The sequence below is a fragment of the Gopherus evgoodei genome, chromosome 4, assembly GCF_007399415.2.
Source record: "Gopherus evgoodei ecotype Sinaloan lineage chromosome 4, rGopEvg1_v1.p, whole genome shotgun sequence".
Taxonomy (NCBI): domain Eukaryota; kingdom Metazoa; phylum Chordata; order Testudines; family Testudinidae; genus Gopherus; species Gopherus evgoodei.
The window spans coordinates 111863105-111884051 of NC_044325.1; the positions used below are offsets into that span (position 1 = coordinate 111863105).

Consider the following 20947-nt stretch of genomic DNA (forward strand, 5'->3'; position numbering starts at 1 on the left):
CAAAGGGTTAGTCCTGTTATCACCTTGTTGAGCCTGGGCTTGGTGTAGGGTAGGCAATGTCCAGAGCTGCAAGACCTAATGTGTTTCTAAGATCCTGGGCATGAGTCATAGGCCTCATGTGCCCTTGAGTCACCTATTGCACAGGACTATGTCCAGGCATGTCTCTGGGCTTACCTTCAGTTTTTTCCCTGTGCCCCCTCCCCTGTGACAGAGGGAGCCTATCAGGATTACTGGCGGGAAACGGCCCAAGTTTGCCTTTAAAACCAGACATTTTTGAAACACACCTCAGAAAGGTTCCTGCATTGCTGCCTGGTCTGATCAGCCAGGGGTTCTGGGGGGTCCTTTCTCCGCTCTCGTTTTATTTTTGAGCGTACCCCCGTTTTTTGAACGCCCCCCCCCCACGAAGAACGAATTGCTACCTGAGAGATCTCCTGATTATTGAGACTGTACCGAGCCCTCCTTGCCTCTTCTGATGTTGCTGCTGCTTCTGCCTTTGCTGCTGCTTTGGGGACTGGTAAGAACCCCTCTGTAAAACTTTCTATACTTTTATTTTATTATTTTAGCTGCTGGCTCTGTTTCCCCAGCACACGGACTCAGGCTAAACCTTGGTCTGTGTCTTAACACCTCTCTTAAACTCCAGGGCTCTTTGCCGCTAAAAATAAGTTTGTGCTGCTGCTAAGCTCTGCTCCTGTGGGCTTTGCCTTGGGGCTCTCTGCTTTCAGCTGTATCCACCGCTGTAGCCACCATCCCTTGGCTTCCTTGGGAGCTGGGTCCTGGACACCTACCACTCTGCCCTCTGTAACCTCCCCATAGCATAAGGTGCACCATAGGTCTTGTTTTTTTTAGTTTAATAAGTCATAGTTTGTTAAGATTGTAGAGCTTGTAAGTTTCAACTGCCTTGTTATAGTTTACTGTTTTGTTGCTCCCTATAGTTGCTTGTTATAGCTTTGCTTAGAATTGTGATATTTGTTGTTTTGCCTAGTCGTTGGTTAAGATAGATAAGGTTTTTTGCTGCTTAAATTTACCTTCCTGCTGTCCCGATCTCTCCCTGAACTTTCCCGTGTCTGTTTTTCCCCCGCTCCAATCTCCCCCTCTGTGTACTTCTCCGTGTCTCCCTGTTATAACCCTTTGCCTCTTTTTCCCCCGCATTTGCACTCCCTCCGAACTTCCCAAACCCCTTGCTGCTTCTCCCCCTGTGAAATTTCCCAAACTGTTTTTTTTACCTTTGTTTTTGGTGTCCGCTTGTTGCTTAAACCTCTCTCTAGCCCTTCTTTACACTTCTCCGCTGCCCCTCCCCTACAGAAGATCACCATCACACTGCTCTGTTGTCCTTGCCCTGCAGGGCTTCAGAGTCTCTCGCTGCTTCCAGCCGCTCGTCTGCATACCACTAATCACTCACTCCCCCCCCGCCCCCATTTCTTGACCCAGCCTTTATATTGATATTGTATTGTTGTACTGTAACTCACATTTTACTTGTAATTATAACACCCCATTGGTTGCCTCCACTTTTCTGATATACTTTGTATTTACATTGATGCCACTGTGTTACATTGTGTATCTAGCTATTAACTCATATAGAAGCTACCATTTTATTTTGCATTTCTTTTGGGTACGCTTTGCATTTCCACACTGTATCTAGAGTTGCTTATTGACTGTACTGTATCCCATTGTGCTGAACCCCACTTGCTGTATCCCACTATTAGAACTCCCTACACTGTTCAATAAGAACCCACCCCATCATTGTCTATTGTAAACACCCTATACACTCCATCCCATCGTATTTCATTATTAAATTCCCACCACTTCCTTTTTTCCCTTTAATAAAGAAATTAATTGGAACCCCAGCTGTGTGGTAATTGCTCCCCAAGATCCCATATACCTGCAGGCAGGGACAGAAAGAACCGAAACAACCAGAGAGGACAGAAATAACAAACGTGATACCTAACCACAAAAGGCCATGGTAATGAACTGACACATATGATAATAAGTTGAGATCACTGACATACTAACCTACAGGAAAAGACACTCCAACATTAGTAAAGTGAGGAAATACAAATAAGGAAAAGGGAAAATCCCCTACTGAATATGCATCAAACATAGTGGTGCCAGCGTAACATAATATAAAAGTGGCATCCAGCCTAGGGGGTGGTAGGAGAGAGAGATGTAGTCCTTGGGAGGTGCCAGAATGATGGCCACTGGTGATAATGGGGAAGATGATGGTCATGAGGAAGACAATGGCTAACATTTCAGGTCGTTCTACAAGGGATGGTGTGAGTATATAGATGTGCAGATATACATTCTGGAGGATCCTCTATCTTATTAAGTTGGGGTGTTTGTGACTGTGCTAAATGTATTAAATTATATTTGTAAATATAAGAGTTCTTATAGTGTCAATGTTGCAACTGTGCACATTGGGGTTCCCAGCTATATAATAATTTGAATAATACTGGGCCTGATCTTGGAACAAGTACCCGTCTTCCCTGACAGTGATAACTGGGGATTCCTAAGTATTCAATAATACATAATCTAAAGATCAGGCAACAGTACTGAACAAAATTTAAAACTTCATGTCATCTCCAAATGTTCAAATGTAACTCATAATAAAAAGCCAGTCTAAAAGCTCAGCGCGTACTTACAGTTTTGTAAGAGATGTGAGATTTGTATGTTCACAACACTACCACCCATAATGTTGAAGAGGAAAAAAAAGGAATTCAAGCTAATAAATTAAAAATAATTCCCCCCTAAAAGAGAGTAGGGGGAGGGGTTAGCCATCAGCAGGATACCATCAGATTAGAAAACGAAGAAAAATCCCATATTTCTTTAAATTGTGACATTATTGAATTGTTCAACTCTCCCACCCCAGCTACCCTTTGGTTATCATAGCTCCCAGGAACAGCCTGTGATACACAGCTGCCCTGAAAGCCCTTGTGTGGGAGTTTTCCACACTGTGGTGAGGGAAACTGTCTGTAGTAACTTCCACCTCTGTGCACCTCAAATTTACAAGCAGGAATATTTTGGGGAGACTAGCCACCTCACATCACCCCTGCCACTCCACAGACAGGTTTCCATAGAGACAGAGTGAACATGTCATGGAGACAGTACTCCCCTGCAAGGTGAAAGGTAAGATGGGGAATTAAACATCAAACTCTGACTTGCCAGTTTCTTCATTCAGTAGATCACTTTGCAAGGGAAAGATCATCTCATTCCCCTCCTGACAACTCCACTACTTAATTCTCAGAATGGTCCATTCCGCATACCACCCAAAGGCCTGCACAGACCACTGTGGGTTCATGGTCAGTTTGAGAACCACTGTTCTTGTAAAGATGGTCTTCCAAATGAGACCCAGTGCAATATCTTCCTGAGTTTACAGACAATCTGAAATGACGACTTCAAGAGCTGTGAACTAATCCCCAATTCATTTATTTCAATGTGATAGCGACCCAAGAATGATATTCAAGCTGATGGTTTCTCTATTTCATTGCTGACAGTTTTAAAACATCTAGCTAATGTGTTTGTGTGTTATCTCCTGACTATCATTGCTGATAAAGGAAAATTCAGAGTGGCCAGAACCTATCCTCAATCTTTTTGCAAAGCTCCCAACTGACATTAGTAGAAAGTAGAACTGGCTGAAATTGAAAAGTCTGAGACACAAAAGATGGCTATTGAAAGGAGCAAACATTCTGGCAAAATGTTTATGTCCTTCTATGTTTTTTTAAGAAATTATTTGAAACAAAATCTCTCTCCCCCCCCCCCACAGGTGTTTCTTTTTTGGTAGCAGTCACTGCTATAGGATCACCATCTGGTGACTGGTTCTTGGTATTTCTTAGTAAGAAAACACTTACCTCACTGTTGTTGGTATATCTCCAAAATGCAGCCTGTATCAGTGCACAGAAAACAATGGCAAAACAGAAGAATCCCTGAGGATAAAGAGAAAGCACTTACTTGCAGCATTTCCTCTTACGGGCTGAAAATATTTATGTGAAAACACAGTAGGAGAATAAGTTAATTACATTGGCTTTGGCAGGTTTAATGCAAGTCACAGTTAAAAGTTAACTTCTTTTAAACAACCTTCAAAATCTCAATCATGTAAAGGAAGCCAGCTTCACAATAGTTTTAATATTCCCTGGCAGGGACTATAACTGCACAGTGGCCTTTAAGGATGTTCAGCAGAAGAGCATGTTGTGTACTATAGAGTTGCTAACCTATTGCTTCAGGTTCTACCAAGAAAAGTGTGAAATTAAGAAATTAGATTTAAAATATGGTTCTATCTCGAAGTAAGACTATGTGAAAAACTGCACCTTCCTACTCAAGAGATCCAAACTCCCCGTGTGTGTTCAGAGCCTGTCCGCTCAGTGGAGAGAGAAAAATATTACCACCTCTACTCAATAACACCGCAGAGCCAACAGCTATGAAAGAGTGAGTTGGATTCTACTCTGGTTTGTGTTTCAGAGTTGTTAATTAAGTTCCAACTGCAAAACCAAGCTGATTTTTACTCCAGTGGGGGTTGTGCAGGTGTAGGACTGCACAGGTGTAATCAAGGTCAGAAACTGACCCTGAATAGTATGGCTAGTGATAATGATGAAGAAGGATGAAAGGCTGACTTTCCTATTCTTGATGAAGTTTACAGGGCTGGCTGTTAGAAAAGCCATTTCTTTAGTGCAAGAAAACAAACAAAACCAAACACTTTATCTGGAGATTGAGTGAAACGTGGGATGCCTGTCATGAGAATGAGACCAGTAGATTCTGCTTACCAAAAAGAAACATGACAGTAAAATATTTAAAGGCCAACGGATCCTGAAGTTGAATCCAGAATTTTATTGAAAACTAACATTTTGTGAAAAATTGTCAACATTTTAAATTTTTCTACTCTTTTTTGGAAATTTTTCTATGGCTTCATTAAATGGATGTTTTAATTGACATGTTATAAAGGTATGGAAATTGTATAGTGGGCCATGAATGCTCACAAAATTGGGGGGTGAGGGCTCCAGCTGGGGGTGCAGGCTCTGGGGTGGGGCCCAGAAATGAAGACTTCAGGATGCAGGAAGGTACTCCGGGCTGGGACCAAGGTGTTCAGAGGGCAGGAAGGGGATCAGGGCTGGGGCAGGGAGGTGGGGCATAGGAGAAGGTCAGGGGTGCAGGCTCTGGGTGGCGCTTACCTCAAGCAGCTCCCAGAAGCAGCAGCATATCCCCCCTCTGGCTCCTACGCGGAGATGTGATGAGGTGGCTCTGTACTCTGCCCCGTCCGCAAGTGCCGCCCCTGCAGCTCCCATTGGCCGTGGTTTCTGGCCAATGGGAGCTGCGGGGGCAGCACTTGGGAGGGGGGCAGCACGCAGAGCCCTCTGGCTGCCCTTACGCATAGGAGCTGGAAGGGGGACATGCCACTGCTTCCGGGAGCCACACAGAGTGGGACAAACCCCGACCCCGCTCTCAGGTTGGAGTGCCAGAGTGGGCCAAGCTCCAGACCCCGCTCCCTGATGGAAGCTTGAGGGCCAAATTAAAATGTCTGTAGGGCCGGATGTGGCCCCTGGGCTGTAGTTTGCCCACCCCTGCTTTAAGCCATGATTTGAGGACGTCAGTAACTCAGCCGGGGTTATGGGTCTATTACAAGAGTGGGTGGGTGAGATTTTTTTGGCCTGCAATGTGCAGGAGGTCAGACTAGAGATGATCACGATGGTCCCTTCTGACCTTAGAGTTTATGAGTCTATGAGAAAAGGTTGAAAATGCATGCTGTTACTGACAATATTTCAGGCTTTCCAGGGCAACTATTGGACACCATGGATTGTGAGGTCACACAGTGTCCAATAAGCAACAGAAATATTATAACATGACACACTTCCAAAGCCTAAAACTATAAGGCAAGTAGACAGAAATGCTGCCATGTGTCAATACAAAGAGCTATACAACGTGATAGCTTGGGGAAGGAGGCTGAGCTATAGCAGTTAAACTTCCCTATGGACTAGCCATCACTAGTTCTTGATTTCTTTGTAGGCTTTAACAGAGGAGCTAAGAGAACCTGCGCCAGAAGTGTGACCCATGTGTGTCCCTTTGCCAGTGGAAACAAAGCTGGGAATCGCAGCAGTGAGTGAACTGTTTTGCTGTTTGACAGCTGCTGCAACGAACCGCAACAATGTGCAGAATCTCTGAAGAGCCCAGGAGGAGTGATGTCATGGGTTCTGAGACAGAGCCAAAGACAACACTGCCCCTCTATGCTCTCCTTTCTGAAGGGACAATTCTCCACAACTCCACACAGGACTCTCTGCTGCTTTTACACTCCCCACAACTGGATCATAGCAATAAAACTGACTGTATAGTGGTGAAATTTTAACCCTTGAAAGCAGAAGAGAACTGGAGTTAGGAATGAAATCTAGAGGAGAAGTGACGCGTACCATGCTGTTCCAAGACCTGTTCCGATTACTACTCACTAGTCAAATTTTTCATTTTTTTCCTCACAATGCAAAAAGGATGTTTAAAAAACAAACAAACAAAAAACACCAACACTTCTCATGAAAGATTATCAGCATTATTGAAGTTACCTGTTTTTGATGATATTTTCCAAGGTATTTTAACTCAAATTTTTACTCAATGCCAATATGAAAATATTGTTCTTAGAAAATGAAAAAAAACATGATTATGAAAAAGGTTTCATGAAAAATTTCAATAAAGATACTGAAAAAAAATTCATAACCTCCCCTCCCCCACCAAAACTGGTTAATTTTGAATGCTACCAAATAGAAAGAATTTCAAAATGTGGCACAAAATCATTTTCTACTCCCCCCTGCCCCCACAACCAATTCTACTCCTCATAAAAGTCTCTCAAATGTATCAGATTATTATCTAGTTTAAGACTCTTCTCCACATTTTCCACCATGTCTGCCCACTCCTTTGCCTGTCAGTGTCTGCTCTACCAGTATTTATTTTATGTATTTTGTTGCCAGTACTGAAATTTGCACCCTGTTGGGAGATCTCCCTCCATCCATTCTATGATATATAATTATGTGACTCCTAGAAGTACTCATAAATGAATTACAGGCTGCTTGTTCATTTCCTAGCCAGAAGATTTATAATTATATTAGAAAATATTCTTAAAAACAAGTAGTTATATTTAAATACAAACAGCCAAAGTTGCCTCTTCTTAACACCTCCCCCCCGATTCTAAGACTGCTATGAGCGTGTTGCAAGACGATGCAGCACATTTTCTTTTACGAGATGTAGCACATTCAGCCCCATCAAATGCTGTCACTGAGCTAATAATCAATTACTCCTTTATGAATTACCTTGTTTTCATTCTTGCTGCAAGGAACAATTTGTCTTCTGTAGACTTGGCAGGATCCATAGAAATGTCTTCCCATCCCCTGACTGGTCTATCTTTTTATCTACCTTTCTCACGTTCGCCCTTCAAATAAAAACCTTGCTAGACTTCAGCTTCCCTTCTTATTCAGTGCAGTCAAACTCAGATCTTATGCTGTATACAATTAATGGCCCTATCCTCAGCTGTGGTGGGGCTGCTTTGCACCACTCAGCTAATGCAAAACACCAGCAGAACTGGCAGAACCAGCCACGGGAGGGTCACTTTGGATTAAGAAGAATCCTCTGGTGGCAGAGACTGTTCAACAGCTCTTACAACCCACTCCTGTAGCCAGAATAGAGGCTGCCCTATGCCCTAGCAATCCCCAAGTGCTGTAACAGCCCCTTGGAGATATGGGAAGCTAAAGTAAATTAGACATGAAGGCTGCTCTCATGTCAGGTGACTGGGCCCAACACAGTGGTCCAGGATCAGGGGAGTGGTTAGGCTGACTTCAAACTATCTTTGCACTCTTCCTCCTGAGCTGTGCTTGAACACTCCTTGACCACAGTCAGGGCTGGCTCTAGGCACCAGCAAACCAGGCACGTGCTTGGGGCGGCACATTTTCAGGGGCAGCATTCCGGCCATCTTTTGTTTTGTTTGTTTTGTTTTGTTTTGTTTTGTTTCAGGTGGCAAAAGCCTAGAGCCGGCCATGACAGCAGCAGCACGTTGAGCGCAGGGGTGCCCTGGGGCTGCTGCGGTTTGCGCCACAGGGGAGCAACGCCCACACCTTGTGGCTGGGCTGGGCTGGGTCCGAGCAGGGGACACTCGGGCTAGGGCTGCCCCACAGGGCACATGGCACCGCCTGCAGGTGCTGCAGGGCGACTGCTCCCCAGCGTCACAGCCGGGCTTGGACGAAGCAGCCCGAGGAGCCCAAGGACTGCAACAGGGTGGCCAGAAGCAGCAGCAGTGGGGTCATAGAGGGCGGGGTGCTGCCATATGGGGCCCACGTCCCGCTCTCCAGGGCTCCACTCCCTCTGGGGCTACCCTTCCCCAGCTCCTCAGCCTCCTGCCAGGGTGGTCCCCCGGCTCTGCCCTCCCAGGTCTCGGCTGGTCCTGGAGGTGGGAGCCCTGGCTGGAAGGACCCTGGGCTGAGGTACGGCCTGGAAGCCCTGCTGCTTACCCCGACCCTGCCAGCACTGGACCAGCTGGAGGCGAGGGGGGAGTGGCTGGAGTCAGCACTGATAGGGGGGAGCCCAGCGCTGGGGCAGCAGGGGATGTGGATGGGGGGGACACTGGTGGGGGGAGGTGAGAGCCCAGGGCTGGGGTGGGGAGGCAGCCAAAATTTCTTTTTGCTTGAGGCGGCAAAAAACCTAGAGCCGGCCCTGACCACAGTCAATATATTTACAGTACAGTTACATTACTGGACTTTTATTTCATCACTTGTGTAATCTGTACAAACAAAATAAAATTACTCCCCCCGTTTTCCATTGACAGGAAGCAATATTCTGGTTTTTGTCTTTCTCCATATCTACTAAGAAGCCGATGAGTCTGTCTGCATGAGAAATCAGTTTAGTGCTCTCTAACTGAATGCAGTAAGAATTCTGTGTAGTGCTGGCTCTACCTTTGTCAGTTTCTTCAAGGAGGCACTGCAGCTTTAAATCAGTCCAGGTAGATTAGTGCATAATTGATGCAAGTACAGGCTCAGTCTAGGAAGCAGATGACTGCTAAAGCAAGGCATCCAAGTGCACTTCTGTACTATTATGAATCCCTAGCACACTAGCCTACAATTATACATCTGGGACCAGTAAAGCAAACAGCTTATGCTAAATCCCTGCCATAGTGGTACGTCACTCTAAACCACACTGAAAAGCTGAGCTGGATCAGACAAGGACTGAGGATTTTTCTTCTTGATCACTGGGCTGGAACCAGTCTTTGGAATAGTTTACTGGTCCTGAAAACATTCTGTTCTGGTCTAGCAGTGTTTCTAGCCCTAGAACTTTCAGTTATTGGATTTTCAAGATGCACTGTTTTGATTACATATTACTTTCTTTCTCTATTTTTCTCTCCCTTCCTCCGCACTTTTGACAAAACTTCAATATCCAGTATCTCAACAACTGCTAGAGTCGAAGATTTTTACTTTATACTAGCCATTCTAGAGAGACTGCTATTTCCTTTCCTCCTCCATTTCAATTTTGACATGGCTTCAAACACTAACAGAATGATAGGACATTTAGATTCAGTGATATGCAGTGTGCCATTGGAAAGCAATGATTCAAGCTTTGCCTGGGATATCGTATCAGTTCTTATCCCTCACAGTTGATGAGACAGACCATAAAACTCTCACCTGCCCCTCAGTCGAAGATGATTTTTTGGACACTAATGCAATACCTCAGACCACCATTTCCAGTTCCCTGGTATCACAGCAGTCTCTGGATATTAACCTAATTACATATGCAGCTCCTAGTTGAAGATCTGACCACCACCCCGTGCTACAAGGTTCACTCACACTATTTGTAAATGTCAGTGGGTATCATACTAGGGCCTGTCTACACTGGGGATATTTGTAGTGTAAATACAACAGGGAAATCCCTGGTATAGGTGTGCTGTACCTGTATAAAATGAGGCTTCCCTTCAATGTGACTTACCTTGGTTTCAAATCAGGGTAAGCCACACTACTGCAAGCCCTGTATCACTACTTGTATTATACCTCAACTCAGGGTGTGTCTACACTGCAGTAAAACACCTGCAGCTGGCCCATGTTGGCTGAATTCAGGCTGGGCTGTGGGGCTATAAAACTACAGTGTAGATGTTCAGGCTAGAGCTGGAGCCCAGTCTCTGGAGCCCTCCCCCTGCTCAGGGTCCCAGAGCCCAAACATCTACACTGCAGTTTTGTAGCTCCAAAGCCCATCCCCTGCAAGCCTGAGTCAGCTGACACAGGTCAGCCGCAGGCATTTTATGGCAGTGTAGACATACCCCAAGAGGCCCCACAACCAATACTGGGACCCCTATCATGCTAAGCACTGTACCCACCCACTCTGTAGAGGTTTTACAATGTAAATAGAAACGACAGCCAAAGCGCAGGATGGGAACTGAAGCATAGGTAGGTAAAGTGCCTAGCTCACAGGTCACACAGTATCAGAGATAGGAACAGAACTCTGGGCTCTCATCCAGCATGCTATCCAATGGACCACATGTTGGTAGTCTATCAAAGCAGTTTATCTACAATAGACGTGTATAGAGAGGTCCCTATCACTTTTCTTTGACTTTCACAGATATAAGAACACCAATACTATACCTTCCTCCTCTATCTGTTTGATTATATAATTAAATCCTCTTAACAAGATCCATTTTGTACAGAGAGACTTTTGTACAACAATAATTAACGAAGAAGAAAAGGCCAGTACATCAATAAACAAAAAAGCTACAGAAAAGGGACTTTAGACTTTTTCTGTGAAACACATTGTAACATAGGAACATACTACAGCACTCTGAGATCGGGTCTGGGAACAGAGTCTCCTGAGTTCTAATCCTAGTCCTTACAACTCCTCTTCCCTCTACTGATACAGGTAAATCATGTAATCTATTTGCTTTCATTGCCTACTGGTACATTTGGGATCAATAGAGGTATTATGAGGATTAGTTACCAAAAAGCACTTGCATGGATAAACACACACAGAGAATTAACCTGTGGGACTCACTGCCACAAGATATAAAGGCCAACAGTTGAACAACATTCAAACCAGGATAGGACATTTATATGAACAACAACAACATCCCCTGCTACATTATACGCATAGAATAAAAATGTATAAGGGACACAAACCCTGGAGCTTGTTAGCTAGCTAAAATTTGTGGGGATTAGCAAGGGATTTCCTCTTTGGACAGATAATTCCATGGTTGACTATTAAGGGATTTCTTGCACCTTTTTCTGAAAACTCTTCTGCTAGCTACTGTCATCGAGCTTTCTTCAGCAAGAGGACCTCAAGGCTTAGCTGCTAGGAATGAGCTTCCAAGTTCTTGCAGATTTAGCAGGACTCACAGCTCATCTTCTGAGAGTTTGGCATTGGCTAGGCTGGTAAACCTCTTTGTCTAAAAAAACTATTGTGATTTCTAATTCATGCACTCATACCTGTTGCTACTGTTCCCTCATCTTCTCTACTGTGCTTGCTTCTGTTGGTTGCGGCTTACTGTCTAAATCCTAGATTCTGTGCTTTCCGGGGGAAAGACTGTGTTATTAGATTGTACATTAGGGTCCTAACCCTTGTCTGGGTACAAACATCATAAAAATAACAAATGACGTAACTCATGTATGAAATCTGAAGAAGTTGATTGAACATGACATTCCCCTCCCTTCTGTCATTCAGCAGACATGCTGGCTCTGGACTCAGACTTTGACAATTAAAACACAGGACAAGTTTAAGTTCACCACAGAATGAACAGCAGTAAACTGGTTTGCAGAGCAGTGGCAGCGTAAGACGCTGGTGAGAAGGGCGGCAGTACAATCTGACCTGACCTGTCTGATAATGTTCTTCCTACTAGAACTATGGAGGACAACTAGAGAGAAAGACAGACAAAATGGTGGTGAGAATGTGTATGAAAATACTGCAGCTCATATCAAGCTGCAGGCAACTTCTCTCTTATTTTAAGAACTTGACGCCCTCTAGTGGTGCAGCAGGGAAGAGAGGATTAGTACATAGTTTGTTCAGTTTGAAGGAAACCTGTAGGACTGCTAGAGTTTTTCTTCCTTAGAATGACACATTTCTGGTTTCTTGTTTGGGTCAACAGGAAGCTTAGACCTTACCTCTCCCTCCTCCTCTGCCCCAGACACACTCACAATGGATCTAGGTAAAAAGAGGCACCCACCCTGGGCTGTTCTGTCTTCCAGGGAGAGAACAGGTAGTGCAAAGGACTCCACCCACACTGCAGGGTTTATAGTAGCAGGCACACACACGCACACACACACAATGACTCCAGTTTACTGGTGACTCCCAGCCTTTTCAGTTCACATTCAGGCTTCCCTTGAGTTCACAGACTATATTACTACAACATCAGAAAAAGCACATCCCCCTGCCCCTGTACTCTACTAGGCACTTATTCCACTGCTATCCTCTCCCCCGTCCTAGATGCACACACCCCGCTCTTGTCTCCAGCACTGCAGGACTGTCTGATGCCAAGGCAACTCCATGTGTGAGGCTTAAAACAAATAACTGAGGGAGGATCTAAGAATCTGCTGCTGAAACGCACACAGCCCAGGGCAAAAACTGCCCTCTGGTCTCCCTGCCTTCTCCTTGTGCAGAAGTGTTATTTGTTAATATGCTTGGTGCTTTACAAGACACAAGATGAATGCCTTGAAGAGCTTAGTGCCTGAAAGATGAAAGGCAGACAGTGGATGCACTGGGAATCCCAAACGAAGCAAAACAGATGGCTCAAATGTGTCGCCTGATGGGGGTTGTTTTGCTAGAGGAAGTTGGCAGGAATGCCCCAAATGATTTGACTATGTGGTTGACACATTTTGAGGAGAAAATATCCATTTCATGCATATACCAGCTGATGAACTCCAATTAGTTTTCCTTAAAAGTATGAGTTAGGTAGAAAGCTAGCCTCTACAGCATGCTAAAACTGGTCACGCAGTCAAAACTGGGCTGGTGCCACCAAATATTCTAAGCTCACAATCATCATGAATATATACATTTACAGAACACTTCATTAAATTGGAGTTAAGATTGCTATCACAGGGCAGAACACGGGACTTCAAAATCAGATCCAAATATCAGAAAAAACAAAGAAATGCTTCATCAAGGACACCCTACAGAAGAATATTGGCATTACAAAAGTAAACCAAAAATATTTGTTATCATCTTGGCAGATAAGCACCTCCCCTTGACCCCAATCAGAGGCATATATAAAAAGCACCTTGAAAAATCAGGTCACATACAGATAAAATCATCACCTGGAATCACTTTGAGAGGTTAGGCACAGCCATGCCTTGAAAAGCAGCAGGCAATCCCTACCCCACTGTGTGCATGATGTGTGTCCTGGGGCACAAAGCAAAACAACTAATCAACACTACAAAAGCCACATGTAACTGTCGATAAGCCAACTGTGGGGAGCAAGCTGGATACAGACAAAGCCTCTTCCCTGTATCTCCACATCGTGGTGTTATCACCCAGTTTGGAAAAGCTGTTCCCTGCCCACCCATGCCCCTCTAACCAAACACTTACCATTGCCATGAGGCACACTGATTCTCTCACTGTGGCAGCAGTACTCAGCAAGGCTGCGAGGACCAGTATCATGCTCAGACATATCCCGCTGTAGAACGCTGGAGTAAAGGCACACATTGGAGTTTTAAAAAGACATAAAGCCCTAGCTGCCTTTCTTTCCCCTTAAGCAGGGTTGGCCCCCCTTTGATAAGCAAGCTCTATAAACTAAAGCTCCCAGAAGAGTTTGCCTTTCATGAGGAACTTCTGGATTTTTGCTCCTCAAGCCATTAGGCTGGGAAGTCTGAGAACATCACAGAGCTAAAAATCTTGGCAGGTAATGCCAGTCCCCTCTCACAGCAACAGCACAATAACATTCCCCATCCTGTCCCCAAACCTGCTGAAATCTTAAGGGGGGTGGTATAATTTTGTGTCAGGACAGAGATTTAAGATGTAGAAACTGAAGACATTCTGCTCTGTCGACCCTGAAAGGAAAGGACTGTGTTATAAGGTGTACAGAAGAACAGCCATATTGGGTCAGACCAATGGTCCATCTAGTCCAGTATCCTGTCTTCTAACAGTGACCAATTCCAGGTACGTCAGAGGGAATGAACAGAACAGACAATCGAGTGATCCATCCCCTGTTGCCCACTCCCAGCTTCTGGAAGTCAGAGGCTAGGAACAACCAGAGCATGGAGTTGCATCCCTGACCATCTTGGGTAATGAAAGTAATCTTGGTAAATTGAGTTAATCTCTTTATTAAAAGTTTATAGTACTAAAATGACAAGAAAAACCAGGAAATGCCCTCTCTCTGGGCTTGACTGTATGAACTTAGTTTGTGGCAAGCTGGTGTGTAAATCTACCTAGCACTAGCCTGGCATTGGCACTGTCAGAAGACAGGATACTGAGCTAGATAGATCTTTGTTCTGACTCAGTATGGCCATTCTTATGCTGTGCACTAAAAGCTTTGATATGGGATAGATCATAGTGCACTAGGAAACTTTTATTGCACAGCAACAGGGTCGACAAAGACACAGTGTGCGGCAGATTAGTATGGGGCAGATTTATACCCCAGTTTGCCATGAACTAAGTGTTCGTATAGGTAAGCCCTGTGTGTGCAGTGAAGAATAATCAGAGTTAAAATATGAAGGAGTCTGCATGCTCATATTGGATGTGGCTCTAATATAGATCATGGAAGACCCTTGCTCTGCAGGGTACAGTACAGACAGTCTCTGCCCCAAAGACCTTACAATCTAAGGCCCTGGTCCCACAAACACTTGCCTATATGCTTAATTTTATGCATGAGTCATTCCATTGACTTCTATGTGACTATTTTTGTGTGTGAAGCTAAGCACATGCTTAAGTGCATTGCTAGATCAGGCTCTAAAAATGGACAAGATACAAAGGGATTGGGTCACAGAAGAATGCAACAGACTTTAAACTTATCCAGTGTTCATCTTTATATGGCTTACTTGTCTCACCACACTACGTTTATAAACCTTTGTGCAGTGTCCCCCGACCCTTTGCTCCCATAGTTCCAGCAGAACCACATGCCCTGGAAACATGCCAGGCCACCTTGCTATTTTCACCAGAAGATCACAAGTTCCCTTTGCAATTGTCTCTGTGTTCAGATAAAGATCCTACTTAATCACAGGGTACTGAACAGGAGCATGAGTTCCAGTACCCACTATCAGGAGCTTATGCGTTGCTAATCTTGCGCAACAGTCGCCCTCTATTTCCTGGTCAGAGCAGAGTTCTAGCTGACACCCAATGAGGTAAGCACTGATGCTGAAAGCTCTTCACCCAGAGCTCACGTCTAATAACACACCACACTAGTACTCTAAAGGTGTGTCTATACTACCCAATGGATCGGCAGGCAGCGATTGATCCAGCAGGAGTCGATTTATCGTGCCTAGTCTAGTCTAGACGCGATAAATCAACCCCCCAAGTGCTCTCCCATCAACTCCTGTATTCCACTGCCGCAAGAGGTGCACGCAGAGTCGATGAGAGAGCGTCAGCAGACGACTCACCGTGGTGAAAACACCACGGTGAGTAGATCTAAGTACGTCGACTTTGGCTACGTTATTCATGTAGCTGAAGTTGCATAACTTAGATTGATTCCTCCCTCTGCCCCCCCCCCCCCAGTGTAGACCAGGCCTAAGTCTGGAAGTGAAGGGGCTTTAGATCCACCAATTATAATATTTAACTGGAGCCTGGAAGCAAGAATACACAGGAGGGTTTGACTTGCTTAAGTCCAAAAGTTAAAACCCTGGGAGAGTGATAAAGATAGGTGCCAGCCCAGTAGCCATAATAAAATGGAGGGAACCGAAAATCAAATTAAAAGAAAAAATGAACCTCAAATATTGTTGAATAAGAAAATCCTGATATGTATCCCCAGAACAAAAAACAGAGGCAATCCGGAGCATTTTAATGTCCAGGTGGTTCTTACCTCCCCACTCCAGTCTTTCTAAGGGCTGGTCCACACTAGGGGGGGGAAATCGATCTTAGATACGCAACTTCAGCTACGTGAATAACGTAGCTGAAGTCGAATATCTAAGATCGGATTACTCACCCATCCACACCACGCGGGATCGATGTTCGCGGTTCTCCGTGTCGATTCCGGAACTCCGTTGGGGTTGATGGAGTTCCGGAATCGATATAAGCGCACTCGGGGATCGATATATCGCGTCTAGATTAGACGCGATATATCGATCCCCGAGCAATCGATTTTAACCCGTTGATACGGCGGGTAGTCTGGACGTGGCCCAACTGTCCTTTTCCCATTTAATTTGTTTTTCTTTTTGCTAGCTTAGGTGCATTGATCCTTCCCTATGACCCTTTCACCTATCAATGTCTGACATAAAGCTAGTGACAGGCAGCAACTCCTGCTTGTAATAGACAACAGTTGCTGTTCCAGGAAGAGAGGGGTTTGGGGTTTTTTTTGGGGGGGGAGTTGCACTTCTCTCTCTCTCACACCTATTGTTTCTATATTCTGCCTCCTTTCCTCCACTTTTCTGTTGTAGTCTCTTCTCTGATTTTCCTCTTTGTCTCCCTCTCCTTTCCTCCTTTAAGAAGTCACCACATGCTGTAAACGGAATGAAGACGTGGTTCCAGGCTGGGGCAGCGTGGCTGGGACTGTTTTTACATGATAATCACACCGTTCCAATCGTGCCAGTGTAAATTCAGCTAAGGTTGCAGGTAAGGAGACACTGAGCTCTTCCATATTTTTGTTGACCACCATTCTGTTAGATCATCTGCAGTAGTTTATGCCTACTCTCTTCATGGGATGTAAATAGAGAGAGTGAGGGCACAGCTGGCTGCCACCTGAAATTGAATCATGGTTGGTTTATGAGCCAAATTCTGCTCTCATTAAAACAGATGTAAAACTAGACTAGCTCCACTGACAAGAGTACAGGTACAGTACTTTGGATTCACTCTGTGGTAAATGAGATCAGAATGCAGCCCTAAGTATTTTTTTCAAGCATCAATGAACATTCATGTATCACTACACTTTTTTCCCTTGAACTCTTCCCAGTCTGTCCTCTTAATTCTCCTCTCTGTTCCCCCAATTCTTTGTCTGTATTTTTTTGCCCTGTTTGTTCCCCAAGGTCCTGATTCAGCAAGGTGCTTAAACGCGTATGTAATGTTCAGCATGTTACTAGCCCCATTCACTTCAATGGAACTACCCACGTGCTGAAAGTTAGGTACATGCCTTGCTGAATTCAGGGCCTGACCCCCTCCATCTTTTTCTTCCTGCCTTGCTTACTGTCTGTTCACCTATGTCTCTCTTCTATCCCACACAAATATAGATGTCCAAACTTTTAAAGGGCCTCATAGATTGTGTTTTATAATGTGCTTCTTTCTGTGGTCCTACCCAGCCTCTCACTTCCATTGTGAGCTCTTCTGAAGCTCCGCCCATACCTTTGGGCTTACTTATAGAATATTTATCACCCTATATGCTTTGTCTGTAGTAGATGAAGCATGAGGGACAACAGTGGACTCAGCAGCGTTGAAGCACAATGAACAGCATTCCCCCACCAAAGGGCCAAGCAGGTGTTTCTCATACAGAAAAGAGGTACCTTGCCTCTGTAGTGGCAACACTACATACCTAATTGGAATCCCACTTCATGTGAAGTCTCTGAATTTCCTTTCATTGCACCCTAATTTTACATAGCTCCAAAGATATTGGCCCTCACAGGACATCTCAATTGGACTAAAAAATGCAACACTTACCTACGTTGTGGAAGATTCTATAGGGGTTAGCCTCATAGGAGACACCACTGATTATTTTGAAGTGAGCCCCATAGCGGGTGATAACGGTCATTATGGTGACTGCCAGCCCCAGCAGCTGAAAAACAGAGATTTTACTGAGGAAGGAAAGTAGTAAGTGCAGGATTCACAGAACAACTACTGCAGATCTTATTAAATGCTATCAGGCATACTCAGATACTTCGATCCGTGCCCAAAGAAAAACAACCTGTTCCCCGAGAGAGTTAGTTTACAGTATATACCTGAAAGTCACATGTGAAGGGAATCCCTGGGCCCTTTAATAAACTCTTTGGACAGTACTGTATAATTACTGCATATGAAACCACTCACTTTATCCATTGGACTCTGCTAGCAGAGGAAATTGTAATCATTGGGGAAAAAACGAGGAATCGTGTTTTCACAGACATCTCTTTCAATGGATTTACATTGCACCAATTCTTGTAGTATTTAGATACCAAATTCTGACATGTGTACACGATGGGGATATTATTAGCTTCAAGAATGGTCCTGGGTCAGATTGCATTCTCTGCTCCTGGTCTTGAGCAATTTGTAGTGTCTTCTGGAAAGCGGAGAGTAGCTTATGTGTATTGTCAGCAATGCTAAGGAAAAGCTAGTGTAAACAGATGAGTCTTGCATTGTGCTTTAAGGCTTTGTCTGCACTAGCCTTTTTCCTCTAAAATTTCCTAGTGTTGCTATCATTTCAGCTCCATCAAAGATAATGCTACTGTAGATAAGACACTGCGTGACCACCAATGTTTTAACCACTGTTTTATCTAACCTGCTCAGAGCCTGTTAGATGGTGGCTGCCTGACCTAGGCTAGTGCTCCCACCATTGCTACCAAGAGTAGAGCTGAAATAGTCATAGCAACAGTGGGGAAATTTAAAATAAAACAAAATCCTAGCTTAGCAAAGCTGAAAGAGACAAGACACGAGTTCATCCTGATCTCTGGAGGCAGGGTCCTCTAGATTCAGGCTTTCTTCAGAATTCCTCCTCTCCAGGTTCAATTAACTTTGTTCTGGGAGGATTCACCAGCTGCATTACACGCATACAAAACCTTTAGAATCTGCAATATTTTCCAAATTCACAAGAAGAATCCTCCTCTCACAAAGGGACATCCTGGAAACTGAAACTCTACAGTGGAGAATCAGAAATAATCAAGCGTAATGTTTAACACATACATAACTATTCTAAGTGTAACCCTATTACCTTTTCAGATGATGACCAACAGATTTTGCTTAAGAGGTATAGTTTAGTAGATGAAATATATTGCGACCCGAAGAACCCCTCAATGCCAACTGGCAAAGGGTTCACTCTTCTTTAACAGCAACTCTTAGCAGTCCTGACATACTCATTACACTTAGCACAACACTTTCTAATATATATCCATAAAGAATATAATGTAAGGTCTCTAATAAAAGCTTATGTCATACTGATCCTCAATTGGTGTGAGATGTCTGTACAGGTGATAAACAGTTGTGTATAAGTATTGAAAATATGTTTTAAAATCTGTGTTCAAGGCAGAGCTGATAAACAGGTTTTGGAGACACAAACAACAGTAGCTGGTCTCATAAGGGCCCACCTTGTCTAATATTCTGGGACCAACATGGCTATCATAACATTGCAAAAAGACACCAGAAACTAAAGTGAACCATAGAGGATCATCTTGACTCTGGGGAGGAAACAATGGATTTGGGGGGAATATAAGGGGAAGGCAAAAGACAGTACACTTTGCATTCATGAAAGAGAGATCCCAGCCACGTTGCTTGGAGATGCTGGGAGATTGCTTTAGGTGAGATAAACTACTTTAGATAAGAGTTTAGTGTGTTAAGTTTAGACTCTAAGAAGCGTGTTATACTTTTTGTTTAATATGTAACCATTTCTGTTTCCATTATTACCCTTACTCCGTATCTTTTAAATCTTAATCTTTGATAATAAATTCATGACTGTTTTCACTATAAATCTATCTCAGTGCTGTGATGTTACATAAGAGTTGATCCTCAGCTGAATCGAACAAGCTAGTGTGGACACTGTCCCTTTGGCTAGCAAACCTGGTATTTCTGTGAGTGTTCACCAGTTACGGGCTGGACACTGCGGGAGTACTCCAAGGACTCAGGGGTTGAAATGTACTTATTACTAACTTGCACAGAGAGAGCAAGGCCTGCAAGGCAGTGCTTAGGTTTATAGAAGCTGGTGGTTTCAGGGAGCTGAACTACAGCAGACACAGACTGATTCACACTTAGGGCAGGTAGCAGTGAGGTGCCTCATAACCTTTGGTGCCACTTGGAAGTGCCACATATACAGTAACAGTTTTGCCCAATTTCAGTACAATAGAACTTAAAACACTCATGATCTTTTAGGCTGTTTACAACTGATAATCTGTTATACATACACAGTAAAAGGGTTGGTCCAGCTTCAATCAGCTCAGATTTCCTGCAGAAATACCAGTCTAAACAAATCCTCATGACCTCACTATTGATACGTGTTATTGTCCGTATCCATATGTAAAGAATACAAATAAACTAAACTTGAGCTAAGCACATCCCCCTTCAACAGGTTTGAGTGCGATTCTACCTTGAATAAGTCACATACTTCGTAGGCACAATGACAGCCCTTCTCTGAAGGGAGAACAATGTATTGCAATTAGAGCTGGTCAACAAAGTTTTGAATTTACATTTTTTTCAATGAAAATTTTTCCAAGCTTTTCCCCCCAGTCTTTTCAACCAACTATGGAAACCAACTTGTTTCACTTCAATATTCACTTGTTTTCCTCTCTCTCTCTCTCTCTCTCTCTCTCTCTCTCTCTCTCTCTCTCTCTCTCTCTCTCTCTCTCTCTCTCTTTTAAGGGGAGCTAATCGTAGTGCAGTCATCCCAAAACTCCTTGGAAGAGTTCACCAAATTTCATCACATTTGCTTCTCCCCAGCCACTCACCCAGAGCTATAGAATTACTTCTGGTTTGCAGTACAGAGTCAGAAGATTCCAACAGTTACATTCCATCCAATATCTGTCTCAGCAGACAGGCTTTTGTCTGACTACAAAGATGCTGTTGCTTATCCAACACATTTTAAACCACCCACATCTCAAGAAATTGTTCATCCAAGTGCAATAAAAAAATTTTTTTTAAAAGAGAGAAGCATGAGAAGATATCCCTGTCCTCATCTTAAAACTACCATGTCTGATGACAGAAACAAATTTCT

General features: G+C 43.9%; 1 protein-coding gene across 5 annotated transcripts in view; it reads right to left on the reverse strand.

Annotated features, from left to right (window-relative positions):
- The window catches only part of TSPAN32 (tetraspanin 32), a 53838-nt gene that overhangs the window by 32509 nt on the left and 382 nt on the right, over positions 1-20947 (reverse strand). For 3 of the 5 annotated variants that reach the window (XM_030560575.1, XM_030560577.1, XM_030560578.1), the window contains 3 exons: positions 17716-17830; positions 13507-13604; positions 3843-3917 (listed from right to left, as the gene is read on the reverse strand). In XM_030560575.1, coding sequence (XP_030416435.1) covers positions 3843-3917; positions 13507-13604; positions 17716-17830 — 288 coding nt within the window. Of the gene's footprint in view, positions 1-3842; positions 3918-13506; positions 13605-17715; positions 17831-20681; positions 20945-20947 lie in introns of those variants that run through there. The other 2 variants (XM_030560580.1, XM_030560576.1) reach the window with 2 other exon arrangements.